The 15829-nt window shown below is 43.0% G+C and overlaps 1 protein-coding gene across 5 annotated transcripts in view; it reads left to right on the top strand.

Annotated features, from left to right (window-relative positions):
• The window catches only part of NECTIN3 (nectin cell adhesion molecule 3), a 240774-nt gene that overhangs the window by 106123 nt on the left and 118822 nt on the right, over positions 1 to 15829 (top strand). For all 5 annotated transcript variants that reach the window (XM_033941926.1, XM_033941925.1, XM_033941927.1 and 2 more), the window contains one exon: positions 9554 to 9850. In XM_033941926.1, the coding sequence (XP_033797817.1) occupies positions 9554 to 9850 (297 nt within the window). The remainder of the gene's footprint in view (positions 1 to 9553; positions 9851 to 15829) is intronic.

Genomic DNA, 15829 nt, shown 5'->3' with positions numbered 1-15829 from the left:
AACAAGATTCCACATGAACGATTACTTCGGAAAATTGTGAGCCATGGAATCTAGGGTGAAATACTCACGTGGATTAAAAACTGGCTTGAGCATAGGAAACAGCGAGTGGGAGTAAATGGACAATACTCAGACTGGAAGAGCGTCACCAGTGGGATGCCGCAGGGCTTGGTGCTTGGACCTGTGCTCTTCAACATCTTTATAAATGATCTGGACATTGGTACGACGAGTGAGGTGATTAAATTTGCGGACGATACAAAGTTATTCAGAATAGTGAAGATGCAGGGGGATTGCGAAGATCTGCAACATGACATAATCAGGCTCGAGGAATGGGCATCATGGTAGATGAAGTTCAATGTGGATTAGTGTAAAGTGATGCATGTAGGTACAAAAATCTCATGCACGAATACAGGATGTCCGGGGCGGTACTTGGAGAGACCTCCCAGGAAAGAGAATTGGGAGTTCTGATCGACAAATCGATGAAGCCATCCACGCAATGTGCGGCGGCAGCTAAAAGGGCAAATAGAATGCTAGGAATGATAAAGAAGGGGATCACGAACAGATCAGAGAGGGTTATCATGCCGCTGTACCGGGCCATGGTGCTACAGCACTGGTCACCGTACATGAAGAAAGACATGATACTACTCGAAAGGGTCCAGAGAAGAGCGACTAAGATGGTTAAGGGACTGGAAGAGTTGCCGTAGAGCAAAAGATTAGAGAAACTGGGCCTCTTCTCTTTCGAACAGAGGAGATTGAGAGGGGACATGATTGAAACATTCAAGGAACTAAAGGAAATAGACTTAGTAGATAGGGGCAGGTTGTTCACCCTCTCCAAGGTAGGGAGAACGAGAGAGCACTTTCTAAAATTGAAAGGCAATAGATTCCTTACGAACATAAGGAAGTTCTTCTTCACCCAGAGAGTGGTAGAAAACTGGAACACTCTTCCGTAGTCTCATAGGGTAAAACACCCTCCAGGAATTCAAGACAAAGTTAGACAAGTTCCTTCTGAACCAGAATGTAAGCAGGTAGGGTTAGTCTCAGTTAGGGTGCTGGTCTTTGACCAGAGGGCCGCCGCGTGAGCAGACTGCTGGGCATGATGGACCACGGGTCTGACCCAGCAGCGGCAATTCTTATGTTCTTAATTGGCTGGGATGGTGTAGATGAGCTAGAGTGAGCATTGCCTGACCCAAGCACAATACCGGGCAGAGCTGTGGATTCTTGCCCAGAAATAACTAAGAAAAAGAAAAAAAATTTAAATTGAATCAGGTTGGGTAGACTGGATGGACCATTCGAGTCTTTATCTGCCATCATATACTATTTGTTACTATGACATCAGTATCGGGAAATCTTGCACCATTGGGTAAGCCAGCTTCCCCACAAACGTCACAGGTCGCAACAGCATAGAGTCCCTTTATGCAGATCAAGCAATGACACCCACTCATATGGCTTGTGTCTCCTTCAAGGTATGCATCCTCATCGAGGTCACCCTCTCCGAGGCAAGCCGCTGCACTGTTGGTACCGGCAGAGAAGCCAAAGGTACTAGTGTTTTCCTTTTGAAAACAGCTCGATGAGCTGTTCCAAAGGGAGCTGGGTGGTCTTTTCAAACTTCATGCACCTTCGGTACCAGCCCAGTCTGAGCATACTGCCTCGAGAGCTCGTACCACAGCCAACTCTTCTGTAGAATGTCGGCATGGATCCTCATCCAGTCACCATTGATCCTCTTGACGCTCTTCTCCTAGATATCGATCATCGCATTGACGATCAAGTTCTCCATCAATGCATCGATCCACTTCATCAAGACATCAACGTTTTTTTTCTCGACGTTCGAAGTCCAGGAAGCACTGTTCATCATGCACTTCCAAACGCAAGAGAGGTTCATGACATACCTCCTCCTTTTCTTTGGATCGGTACTGGAGTCATCGTAAGCGTCGATCCTCTCGACACACACTCACCAAAACTCATTTTTAATTTTGACTTATAGACTGATACAGACAATGATTTCTCTGCTTCTGCAACTGAGGCTTATGATACTTGTTCAGAGCCTTCATCTCAAAAATCTCTGCCAAAGACAAGATCTCCTAAGAACATAAGAAGTGCCTATGATGGATCAGACCAGAGGTCCATCGTGCCCAGCAGTCCGCTCGCGGGGCAGCCCAACAGGTCAAAGACCTGTGTAGTAGTACTCTATCCCCTCTATCCCCTTTTCCTTCAGAAAATTGTCCAATCCCTTCTAGAACCCTATTACTGTACTCTGTCCTATCACGCCTCTGGAAGCTCAGTCCAGGTGTCCACCACCCGCTGGGTGAAGAAAAACTTCCTAGCATTGGTTTTGAATCTGTCCCCTTTCAGTTTTTCCGAATGCCCTCTCGTTCTTATAGTTTTCAAAAGTTTGAAGAATCTGTCCCTTTCCACTTTCTCTATGCCCTTCATGATCTTGTAAGTTTCTATCATATCCCCTCTAATCCTCCTCTTCTCCAGGAAAAAGAGCCCCAGTTTCTCCACTCTCTCCGTATATGAAAAGTTTTCCATACCTTTTTATCAAACTCGTCGCTCTCCTTTGAACCCTCTCGAGTATCGCCATATCCTTCTTAAGGTACAGTGACCAATATTGAATGCAGTACTCCAGATGGCGGGCGCACCATCGCCCGATACAAAGTCAGGATCACTTCTTTCATTCTGGTCGTAATACCCTTTCTTGATTATACCTAGCATTCTATTTGCTCTCTTAGCGGCCGCCGCACACTGTGCCGACTGCTTCATTGTCTTGTCCACTATTATACCCAAGTCCCTTTCTTGGGTACTCTCAGTCAATAACATCCCTCCTATCATATAGCTGTACCTCAGGTTTCTGCTTCCCACATGCAATACTTTACATTTCTCTACATTGAACTTCATTTGCCATCTCGTCGCCCACTCCCCTAGCTTATTCAGGTCCCTTTGTAATTCCTCGCAGTCCTCTTTAGTCCGAGTAGCACTAAATAGTTTGGTATCATCTGCAAATTTTATTATTTCACACTTCGTCCCTGTTTCTATATCATTTATAAATATATTGAATAGCAGCGGTCTGAGCACCGACCCCTGCGGAACACCACTCATGACCCTCCTCCAGTCCGAGTAGTGGCCTTTTACTCCTACCCTCTGCTTCCTCCCCGCCAACCAATTTCTGATCAATCTGTGTACATCTCCTTCCACCCTATGGTTCTTCAGTTTCCGAAGTAGGCGTTCATGGGGTACCTTGTCAAAGGCTTTTTGGAAATCTAAATATACGATGTCTTTGGGGTCCCCTTTGTCCATCCGTTTGTTAATTCCTTCGAAGAAGTGCAGTAAGTTCGTTAGGCACGATCTCCCCTTGCAGAATCCATGTTGGCTTGTGATTAGAAGTTTATTTCTTTCAAAATGCTCATTGATGCTGTCTTTTATTAGCACTTCTGCCATTTTGCACAGAACTGAGGTCAGACTCACCGGTCTGTATTTCCCCGGGTCACCTCTCGATCCCTTTTTGAAGATGGGCATAACATTGGCTATCTTCCAATCCTCCGGGATCACGCCTGTTTTCAGGGATAGATTGCAAACTTGCTGTAGTAGTTCCGCTATTTCCTCCTTTAGTTCTATCAGAACCCTTGGGTGGATTCTGTCTGGGCCCGGCGATTTGTCAGTTTTTAATTTTTCTAACTGCCTGCATACGTCTTCAAGGCTTATTTCCATGGATGTTAGTTTATCTATTTGGGCTCCTTTGAAGATTTGCTCATGTTCCAGTATGTTGGATGTTTCCTCTTTTGTGAATACAGACGAAAAGAACATGTTTAGTCTTTCCGCCACTTCTTTCTCCTCCTTCACCACTCCCTTCCTGTCTCCGTCATCTAGTGGTCCCACCTCCTCCCTAGCTGGCTGCTTCCCTTTAAAGCAATGGTTCCCAACCCTGTCCTGGAGGAACACCAGGCCAATTGGGTTTTCAGGCTAGCCCTAATGAATATGCATGAAGCAAATTTGCATGCCTATCACTTCCATCATATGCAAATCTCTCTCATGCATATTCATTAGGGCTAGCCTGAAAACCCGATTGGCCTGGTGTTCCTCCAGGACAGGGTTGGGAATCACTGCTTTAAAGTATCTGAAGAACGGTTTGAAATTTCGTGCTTCCTTGGCTAGCCTTTCTTCATATTCTCTTTTGGCTTTTATAACCACACAGTGACATTCTTTTTGATTCTTCCTGTGCTCTTTCCAGTTCTCCTCAGTTTTGCCCTTTTTCCATTTCCTGAATGAATTCTTCTTATCACCTATCGCTCTCTTTACTTCTTTGGTTATCCACACCGGGTCTTTTGTTCGATTCTTTTTGCACCCTTTCCTGAATCTCGGTATATGTAGATTTTGCGCCTCAATCACCGTGTCCTTGAATAAAGACCAGGCTTGCTCTACAGTCTGCCATTTCTTTGAGGTATTCCTAAGTTTCTTCCTTACCATTACTCTCATCGCTTTGTAGTTTTGTTTCTTGAAGTTAAAAGTTGTCACTATGGTTCTCTTTCCCTTCGGTATTCCTACTTCAACTTTGAATTTGATCATATTGTGATCGCTGTTTCCCAGCGGTCCCACTACTTCCACTTCTTCGCAGGTCCTGTTAGCCCATTTAGGATTAGATCCAGAGTGGCATTCCCTCTCGTTGGTTCTCTAACAAGTTGATCCATGAAGCAATCCTGTATAGCCTCCAGGAATCCAGTCTCTCTGGCACATTTTGAGCTTCCAAGACTCCAGTCTATCCCGGGATAGTTGAAGTCTCCCATAATAATCGTGTTACCGCTTTTGCATTCTCGCTTCATCTCGGCTTCCATTTCTTCATTGAAAGCTTAGGTTTGCCCAGGTGGAAGAATTCTCTCGCCGAGAAACTCAGCAGATTTCTCTGGCTGCACGAGTGGACGCTCAACACCAAAGGTTTGCATCAGATTTTGCTCCCTCCCCCCCCCCCCAAACTGCTTCAGTTCTGCTCCAGACAGTATTCTCCACAGTGTCTACAGGCATATATGCTTTTCTTCTTTATGCGTTCCTACTAATTCCTCTCATTCTCAAGAAGCTTGCCAAAACAAGAGTCGGCCACCATGATCCTCATAGCTCCTCGGTGGCCCAGACAACCATGGTTCTCCCTTCTACTTCAGTTCAATATCAAGGAACCAATACCTCTGCAGATCTTTCCATCTCTTCTCACAGAGTTAAGAATCTCTTTTACATCGAAGTCTTCAGTCTTTGCACCTGACTTGACATCAGTGCTTCGGTCCATCAAAGCTTACTTCGATGTCTCATCATTTCGAATTCTGTTACAATCCCTTATACTGAGCCAACTCGATTATTGTAACATCGCCTACTTGGCACTTTCCCAGAAGAATATGCGGCAATTGCAACTGGTACAAAATGCAGCGGTCAGACTACTTTGTGGACTGAAGAAGTTTGACCACGTAACACCTTATCGACTTCTACACTGGCTGCCGATGGAGGCACGTGTGAAGTTCAAGTTTGGTTGTTTTTGCTTCAAGGTACTTTATGGCTTAGCCCCTAAATATATAACATACCTTTTCTCTTTCTCAACCAATAGACATAGGCGAAGCTCACACCCAAACTTTGTTTCTCCACCGGTCAGAGGCTGTAAATTTAAAAGTCATCACCAACATCTTTTCTCACATCAAGCAGCTCTGTGGGGTAAAGACCTAGAAAAATTACTCATGCCTACTACCTGTAGGGAATTCAGGAAACGTCTAAAAACACATCTGTTCCTGAAATACTTAGGAAACCAACCTATACAGTCCTAGCCCTCAGCAAATGATCTCTAGAACTGTCAATCACCAAGTCTATACTTTGTTGATTCCACTCTATCTGTAACATCTTTAATCATTGTAAACCGCATAGAACTTCACGGTCCTGCGGTATATAAAAATTGTTATTGTTGTTATCTGTCTGATCCTGTCTGGCTTATTTTGGATGCATCCAGAAAGCCTTCTACACAGCAGTGCTACCAACAGAAGTGGACACATTTTTCTATGTGGTGTACCTACCTTTCATCATCATCATGCTTCATCCTCCTCTATATCCTCAGTATTGGATTATCTTCTACATTTATCCAACTCAGGTTTTAAAACCACTTCAGTTAGAGTTCATCTTCAATATTCTCGATTTTCTTATGTAAAGCTGTATTGTCTTTAATTACCCTATTTCTAAACCCCTGAAGGGATTGAATGTCAAATGGAGATGGGATAAGTTTACCCTTTATCTTTGTTTCCCCGACCTTGATAAAGACAGACGAAATGCATCGGGAAGGGGAACCAGGAAGGATTAAAGATAAGTCATTTGATTCAAAGATTTAAACGTAATGACTTTAATAATAAGAATAATTCTTAAAATTTAAAAAAGAAATGTTTAAAGCTGTGAAGGGAATAATGAAGAGTACCACTGTCACCAATTTCGTATGAAATGGTGGATTTTGAACTCCCTGATAGTCACTCCTTGAGTATTTAAGTATTGGAGTTGTTTAAAATAGTACAGAGTCACATAAAGTTTGGGCGATTGTATAATGGTAATAGAATTTTTCATTTCGGTATTAGAACGTTCTAAAGTCTTAAAAATAGCATCAATTTTCACTCCCAGTGCCTTTACCTCCTTCGATGTCTTCTGAGTCGCTGCATCCAGTCTTTGTAGAACCTTCCAAATGGCCTCTAAAGTCACCTCCTTGGAAGGAGCCAAAGCTCCTACAATGTTCTCTGTCGGCAGAAGCTCCTTCCTCTGCAGGACTTTCAGGCGCATTTCTGGCAACCTCCTTCCCCACTTCAGCGGGAGTAGTTTCAGCCAGACAAAGAGGCGGCACTGAGAGTGGTGGCGATAGCGAAATCTCAGGTCCCAGCGAAGATAACCTTTCTCCAGCTACACTAGCAGAGGGACTTACTTCGCCAGCTTGTAAGCAGTCTGCTGGCAAAAATTGCTCAATCGAAAAGCTGCCTCAGCAGTTGCGAGGGCTTCGAGGAGGTAGGCACCCTCACAAACCCCTCCATTTATGCGGCATTTTTTTTTTAATCACGGGGAAAAACACCAGCAAACTCGAGACCAGTCTTAAGAATGCCAGTTAGGTGCCGTCATCTTGGCCACTCCCCCAGGGGAGGGGTGGTTTGGGATCTTAATGTTGTTCTCTCTAGACTCATGAACTCTCCTTTGAACCAATGTCTTCAGCTCATCTTAAATATTTTACTTGGAAAGTGGTATTTCTTATCTCCATTACTTCTGCTCGTCGAGTGAACAAGCTTCAAACGCTGGTGGCGACTCGCCTTTTACAGTATTCCACCATGACAAAGCAGTGCTTCGCACCCATCCAAAGTTCCTTCCAAAAGTAGTCACTGAATTCCATCTCAATCAATCCATTGTGCTTCCAGTGTTCTTTCCCAAGCCTCATTCTCATCCTGGAGAAATGGCTCTTCATACTTTGGACTGCAAACGAGCCTTGGCTTATTACCTACAGCGTACTCAGCCACATAGAACATCTCCTCAACTGTTCATCTCCTTTGATCCTAGCGAGTTAGGATTGCCTGTATCCAAGAGAACAATTTTTGCATGGTTGGCGGCTTGTATTGCCTTCTGTTACGCTCAGGCTGGGTTGCGATGGTTCATAGTCAAAAGCGCGTGGCGACAAAGGCGCGCCAAGACAACTGAGCGCAAGGCGGAAGCCCGCACCGAAGAAGAACAGTGTTTTAAGGGGCTCCGACGGGGGGTGTTGGTGGGGAACCCCCCCACTTTACTGAATACAGATCGCGCCGGCGTTGGGGGGAGGGTTTGGGGGGTTGTAACCCCCTCATAATACTGGGAACTTAACTTTTTCCCTGTTTTTTAGGGAAAAAGTAAAGTTTTCAGTATATGTGGGGGGTTAAACCCCCCAAACCCCCCACAACGCCAGCACGATCTGTATTCAGTAAAGTGGGAGGTTTCCCCCCACACCCCCCGTCGGAGCCCCTTAAAACACTGTTTTTATTCGGCACGGGCTTCCGCCTTGCGCTCAGTTGTCTCGGCGTGCACTTTTGACCTGTCACCGTTGCGACTGGGGGGCATGTCATAGCACCCAAAGTCCGAGCTATGGCAGCTTCGGTTGGTTCCACTCCTATTGATGAGATCTGTAACATTGCTACTTGGTCCTCAGTTCATACTTCACATCTTACTACTGTCTGGAATCTTATTCCAGATGGGATGGTCACTTCAGCCAAGCAGTATTGCAAAATTTATTTTCTTAATGGCCAACACTCCCTCCATCTCATTCTAGAAAGCTAGGGAGTCACACATGTGAGAATATGCTGCCTGCTTGTCCTAGGATAAAGCACAGTTAATTACTTAACAGGTGTTATAGAAGGACAGCAGGCAGATATTCTCACAACACACTACCTCCCCTGGTTGGCTTCTTAGCTTGCTTATGGAACTGAGGTATTGCGAACCTATGTCGGGCGGAAGGCGCATGCGTGATGCAAGCAGTCACAAAGTTTCTAGAAACTTAGTGGTAATACACTTTTAAAGCTATTCGTACCGGTGCTTCGTGGATGGTGTCACCCACATGTGAGAATATCTACCTGCTATCCCTGGATAACACCTGCTACAGTAAGTAACTGTGCTTTCTATAAACCACACCTTAACTTTAAACACGGTTTACAGAATAGCAGGGGGAGGAGTGGTTTAGGCACATATATAGAATTTACCCCTAAATGTCCAGAATTCTAGCATTTACCTACATAACTATACATTTAACCTGTAAAAGTGCTGGCAGCATGCCTAAGTGCAATTCTGTACTGACACACCTAACTTACATAGTGCATAAAAGCAAGGAGGCATACATGTTGACAGAGCTCAAGTTAACGCACTTAACTTACATAATACTGTAAGTTGTGTGCATACTTATGTGCTATGTTAAACGCCAACATTTATGCCAGCTTTATGGATGATATGTAATTGCGGGTGTCTAAGTTTAAGCCAATATTCTATAATGGAGCCTAGGAACCCAGGTGCACATTATAGAAAAGGCTGCTACTTCACATCCTTGGGGTGCCTGAATAGAGGTGCCCAGTTAAAGAATTTGTGCTCTTAGTGACTGAACTTTGTATTTTGGTACCGGTTACATTGTATACTGTCATCTTAAAATCTTTTAAATCAGGTTACAGATATCAAATGGTTTCATATATTTATCCTTTTATTTTTCCCAAACAAACAATGTTTAGCTATCGCTTCACTGAAACCAGTCCTTCCCCTTACCTCTCCAAGTCAAAGATAAACACACAAACAACACAAATACAGACATGAACATGCTTTCCCCACTTATTTATAACTGGTCTGGTTGCCACTATTAATAAATCTCACATTCTATCTACAGTGTTGAAAAAAATTTTCCTGACTAAGAATATACTTAAATATTTTAATATTTATATTCCTTTCTTTAATCAAGTTTTTCACATTCAAATAAACCAGTCCATCAAAATGTTTTGGTTAATATCATGAGCAAAGTTTGAAATCAGTCCATAATCTTGGTTTTTTTGGTTTTGTTTTTTTTTAGTTGAACCCACTGTGACCTTAACAAAAGGACTAAGCCCCTTAATAGACGGTGACAATGAGACTGTGGCTGCTGTTTGTACAGCTGCCAATGGAAAACCAGCTGCACGCATTCACTGGGAAGGCAACCTTGGAACAACGGAATCAAATTCCATTTCTTTTCCCAACGAAACTGTGACAGTGGTGAGCCAGTACAAGGTGATTCCAACCAGGTTTGCAAGAGGAAGGCGTATAACTTGTGTGGTTCAGCATCCCGCCCTGGAAAAGGAAATCAGATATCCTTATATGTTAGACATACATTGTAAGTATACATACCAGTTCTTTGAACCTTCTGCAGCAAATTCAAGTTTTGCTAAATATATTCTTATCTGTAAGTTGTTTTAAAATTCTAAAGTAGCAATGTTAGATTTGTCATATCATCTTATTTGGTTCTTGACCATACTACTTCTTTTTGGTCTTATTTGTCTTGTCTCTTCCTTTTTTTCCCCCAGTATAATAAATGTGTCAAGTATTATGGCCATATCACCTCTTTTAAAGAATCTTCATCCCTTAGTATGAAAAACTTAACAGAAAACAATTTTATAGATGATGTTTTCAGAATTTTCAAACTGAGGACTGTTTCTAGTGCGACAAACACTCTATTCCTGAACCTATGGATAGTCAATCCCTTCTCACGAAAATTCTTTTAAAGAGCCTTATTAGCATTCCTTTGTTCTGCCTCCCATCCATCTGGGCTGTCCTCCAATTCCTCAGTTGCTCTCTACAAATGAGATGGTAGGAGCTGGTCTTTTCTACTCTTATTTATTTTTCAATTATATTTTAGGTTTTCTGTTTCTTTGGACCATTTCCGAGGCTTTTCGGTGTTGCAGAGAATCCCATTCTTTGGACATCTCTGGCTGCCAGAGAGCGTAGACTCTGAGGTTGAGGATCTGCTTCCAAGAGGCACATAGCTTTGCACTGCACCCTCGTGGACATCCTGCACTATAGTTCGGGGACTGAGGGACTGATCCCTTGCGAGCACAGCTCGCCCCAGTTTCGTCTGCAGTAGGCTTGAGTACAGGCTGAGTGGATCCATGGCAGTTTTTCCAGGATCGGGACTGACTGCTTCCTCTCCCCAGTTTACATGCACGAGGTTCGGTGAGGGTTGAGGTCTCCAGTCTGTTTGTTGGGCTTGAGAGACAGTCCAAAATCACAAGCAGTTCAGGTTTCAGGCTGTTTGAGGCAGAAGTTTTCCTTGTAAGCTGTTTACTGCTTCAGCACTTGCATGGCACAGTGAGTATCAGGTTGCCTGAAAAACAAAATTAGGTGGGGGTGGTTTAAAATTGTTTTTGGGGGGGTTCTGAGGTTAGTCATGTTCTCCCACCTCTAAAATCCCCAAATTGCTAGTTTTTAGACCCCAATGTAGTTCCCCCGGCGCTAAATTTGCTGCCACAGTCGCCATCTTGGATTTCCCAGTTTTAAAATAAAATTCTCTTTGCCTCAAAAACCTTGATTTTGCCTAAAAAACAGGTGTGATGGACTCCTCGGGCAAGGATACTTTGGATTGATACCAAATTTGTGATTGATGGCTGTCTGAGGATCATTTGTATCCCACGAGTCGAACGGTGCGTGAGGGGGGTGGGCGCCACAGGCCTAGCCCCCCTCTAGTCCCACAAGGGGGGTAGTTAGTGCCCAGATGGTGTGAGAACCAGGAAAAAAAGTCCAGGTTTGAGCCAGGGAGCAGTGCAAGTGCATCCCCAGTAAAATGCAGCCATTGTTCTGCCGCAAAACCCCAGAAAGGAGCTCGTGAGTGTCCGCTGGGGCCATCTGGACGTCCTGGATTCATCAATATGATATCTGAAACCTCCAGGATTAATACAGGCCGCATGGAACCCTTGGGGATTAAGACCATGCTGGCACTGGGTGTCTCCCCTCTCCCCTCCCAAAAGCGCAATTAGTGCAAGCATTAGTGCCATGTGCAAAATAGAGAGAACATAAGAATAGCCTTACTAGGTCAGATAAGTGGTACATTCTCATGGTGGCCTAGTACCTTGCCAAAATCCAAGGAATAGCAACATTCCATGCTACCGATCCAGGGCAAGCAGTGGCTTCCCCCAGATCTATTTCAATAATAGATTATGGACTTTTCCTCCAGGAAATTGTCCAAACCTTTCTTAAAACCTGCTGCACTATCCGCTCATACCACAACCTCTGGCAATGCGTTCCAGAGCTTAACTATTTTCTGAGTGAAAAAAAAATTTCCTCCCTTTAACTTCGAGTGGCCCTTTAGTCTTTGTAATTTTTGACAGAGTGAAAAATCAATCCACTTGTACCTCCCGTTCTCCACTCAGGATTTTGTGGACTTCAATCATATCTCCCCTCAGCCGTCTCTTTTCCAAGCTGAAGAGCCTTAATTTAATCTTTCCTCATATGAAAGGAGTTCCATCTCCTTTATCATCTTGGTCGCTCTTCTTTGAACCTTTTCTAGCGCCACTATATCTTTTTTGAGATAAGGAGACCAGAATTGAACGCAATACTCCAGATGAAGTCACACCATAGAGTGATACAGGGGCATTATAACATTCTTAGTCTTGTTAATCATCCCTTTTTTAATAATTCCTAGCATCCTATTTGCTTTTTGGACACTGCTACACATTGGGTGAAGGCTTCATCGTATTGTCTACGATGACACCCAGATCCTTTTCTTGAGCGCTTATCCCCAAGATGGACCCTAGCATCCGGTAACTGTGATTCAGGTTATTCTTCCCAATGTGCATCACTTTGCATTTGTCCACATTAAATTTCATCTGCCATTTGGATGCCCAGTATTCCAATTTCCTAAGATCCACCTGCAATTTTTCACAATCCGTATGCATTTTAACAACTTTGAACAGTTTTAGTGTCATCTGCAAATTTGATCACCTCACTCATTCCAATTTATAGATCATTTATAAATAAGTTAAATGGCACCGGTCCCAGTACAGACCCCTGCAGCACTCTACTGTTTACTCTCCTCCATTGAGATAAATGACCATTTAACCCTACCCTGGGCTGCCTACCTTCCCAAGTGTTGGTGAGGGACTGTTGCTCCTGTGGGGAGTAGTGCCTGCAGAACCGTCAGATTATTTCCTTCCTCGATCAGTGCCGGTTTCCAACAGGCACTATCGAGGTCAGAGAGTGACGTCAGCTGGGGCCTCTGATCTACAAAAGACACTGTGGCTGCACTTTCTCCGGAGGGCTGTCTACCTTCCCAGGTGTTAGTGAGGGACCGTTGCTCCTGTGGGGAGTAGTTCCTGCAGAACCGTCGGATTATTTCCTTCCTCGATTGGTGCCGGTTTCCAACAGGCACTATCGAGGTCAGAGAGTGACGTCAGCTGGGGCCTCTGATCTACAAAAGACACTGTGGCTGCACTTTCTCCGGAGGGCTGCTTATCTTCCCAGATGTTGGTGAGGGACAGTTGCTCCTGTGGGGAGTAGTGCCTGCAGAACCGTCGGATTATTTCCTTCCTCGATTGGTGCCGGTTTCCAACAGGCAATATCAAGGTCAGAGAGTGACGTCAGCTGGGGCCTCTGATCTACAAAAGACACTGTGGCTGCGGCAAGGCCGCAGGGTGTGGCCAAAGGGGCGTGTCCTAAGGGGCACGTCTGCCCCTTGGAACCGCGAGGAGCCACAGTTTTCCAGGTACTATTGTGGGGTTTCAAATTGTAAATAGTTTTGCACTTTCTTTCCCTGAAGTTGGTTATGGGGAAATGGAAAGTTAAATCCAAGAGTTCCACACCAGTAGTGTCTGGACCCATGGACCGTCATATATTACAATCCAATGAAATGTCTACCCCTCAAGGGGATTTACCTACTGTCTCGGGAGCATTGCTAAGTCCCTTAGAGAGGACTCCTCCACCCCCACCTAAAGACTCCTGTGTTAATGGTACCGAAGTGGTTCCAGATGGGACTCATGTAGACACAGTTCATCAGGAATTTTCAACTCTTACATTTAAGTTTATGCCTCAGGTTTTATCATATACAGAAGAAGCTGCTGGACTGATGTCATCTGAGCCTCCACAGGATGTTTCCCTAAAGGACATTTGGCTTATTAATACTATAGTAGAGGGGATGTTACAATCAGTTTTAAAGCAACACGCAAAATTTTCTGGAGAGATTGTTCAAAAGTTTCAAAATGTTGATTCTAATTTAAATATTTTAGATAAGCGTCTGGTGGCTTCGGAGGCTCAAATCTCCACATTGCTATCAAAGATTCACAAGTAATGTATTCTAAAATGGAACATATGGAGAATTTACTTCGTTCAAAGAATCTGAAATTGGTTAATTTCCCAAAAACGCATCTTATTTCATCAGAAATTTTGTTTCGAAAATATCTAAAGGAAATTTTGGGACTTCCAAACTCAGATTCTTTTCCTATTTCAAATTGTTATTATAACCCACAAAAGAAAAAAATAGGCTTAGAGAAAGGAGTGGATCAATTGGTATCAACAGATTTAAATCTTACTGAATTCTTAGAAGACTTACTTGATACCATACAAAATCGGTCCACCCTATTAATTACATGTTTTAAAGAGATAGATAAGAGTCTAATTATGAAAACATATTTCCAGAATAAGCAAGCAAAATTCTGTGGTGATATAGTACAAATATTTCCTGATGTGGCCAGATCCACCCAGATGAAAAGAAAAATATTTCTCTCATTAAAATCTAGAGTATTGGCTATTGGTGCCACATTTTATTTAAAATTTCCCTTCAAATGCCTAGTGCAACTACAGGGAAAAGAATATATTTTCTGGGATTCAATTCAATTGGAAAGCTTTTTAAATATGAAGGAACAACACAAGATTTAAATATCTTATTCTTTTTGAGGAGAAATAGTTAAGGATACACCTAAAGGTTTAGAAGAGTTTTTCTCCCCTTTTTTTTTTTAGGTTTATTTGTGGTTGACTATAAAATATATATTTTTATTTCTGTATAGGGAAATTACTGTTCTTGGGTTGTTGTTTTTTTAAGTATTCAACGCTGCCCTCTGTTTTCTATCTGATAACCAATTCCTAATCCACAACTGGACTTTGCCAAAAGCTTTCTGAAAATCTAGATACACTATATCAACCGGCTCACCTTTATCCATATGTTTATTCACACCTTCAAACAAGTCAAGCAAATTTGTGAGGCAAGATCTTCCTCTTCTGAACCCATGCTGACTCTGTCTCATTAAATCATGTTTGTCTACGTGTTCCACAGTTTTATTTTTTATAATTGTTTCTACCATTTTGCCCGCACTGAAGTGAGGCTTACCGGTCTGTAATTTCCCAGATCTCCCCTGGAGCCCTTTTTAGAAATCGGCGTAACATTGGCCACCCTCCAATCTTCAGGTACTACAGACAATTTTAGCGACAGGTCACTAACAGCAGGTCAGCAATTTCATATTTGAGTTCTTTTAGTATCCTGGGATGTATACCATCTGGTCCTTTTTAACTTGTCGATTTGGCTAAGTAAATCTTCCAGATTCACTGAGATTTTTCAGTTCCTCCGCATCATCACCCTTAAACTATTTCCGGTTCAGGTAGATCTCTTACATCTTCTTCCATAAAGACTGAAGCAAAGAATTCATTCAGTTTTTCTGCTATGGCCACCTGTTGGCGTAAATCTAAGTTTCCTAGTCTTAGGGGAAATCTGGATTTCCCAAGAATTTTAATAGTTTTGAAGCCTGGAAAAATTTCCCCCGTCTACTCCTCCATTGCCAAACTGCCTGAAAAGATTGCATAAGAACATAAGAATTGCCATACTGAGACAGACCGAAGATCCATCAAGCCCAATATCCTGTTTCCAACAGTGGCCAACCCAGGTCCCAAGTTCCTTTCTAGATCCCAAGATCAAACTAAACTGGATTGCAGCATACTGATGTGAAGTAGATTGACAAAATCATAAGGGCAACACTAAGAATTTAGCAACCTTAAAGGGAAGAGAACTTATAATGAGCTAAGTTGATAATTTATTGGGATGGAATGGAAGCATTCCATGGGCATGGTTTAAAGTTAATCCAAATAGTATAATGTTATTCAGTTATACAGTGATGCAACACAAGTTTTTGCCCCCTTCTGCTGTCCCCCTGCTGTTTTTTGATCTTTTAAACAAAATACTGTACTAAAGGGAACCTGAGTAACACCCAACACAGTTTTTATATTATTTATTTAAGAAACAAAAGTTCTACAACACCCATATCTATGTGAAAAATTAACTGATCCCTTAGTTACTTGATCATCCCAATTGACCAAATTTAATTGATAATTAGTTTCA

This window comes from Geotrypetes seraphini, chromosome 4, assembly GCF_902459505.1.
Source record: "Geotrypetes seraphini chromosome 4, aGeoSer1.1, whole genome shotgun sequence".
NCBI classification, from domain to species: domain Eukaryota; kingdom Metazoa; phylum Chordata; class Amphibia; order Gymnophiona; family Dermophiidae; genus Geotrypetes; species Geotrypetes seraphini.
This window is presented reverse-complemented; position numbering and strand designations above follow the sequence as displayed.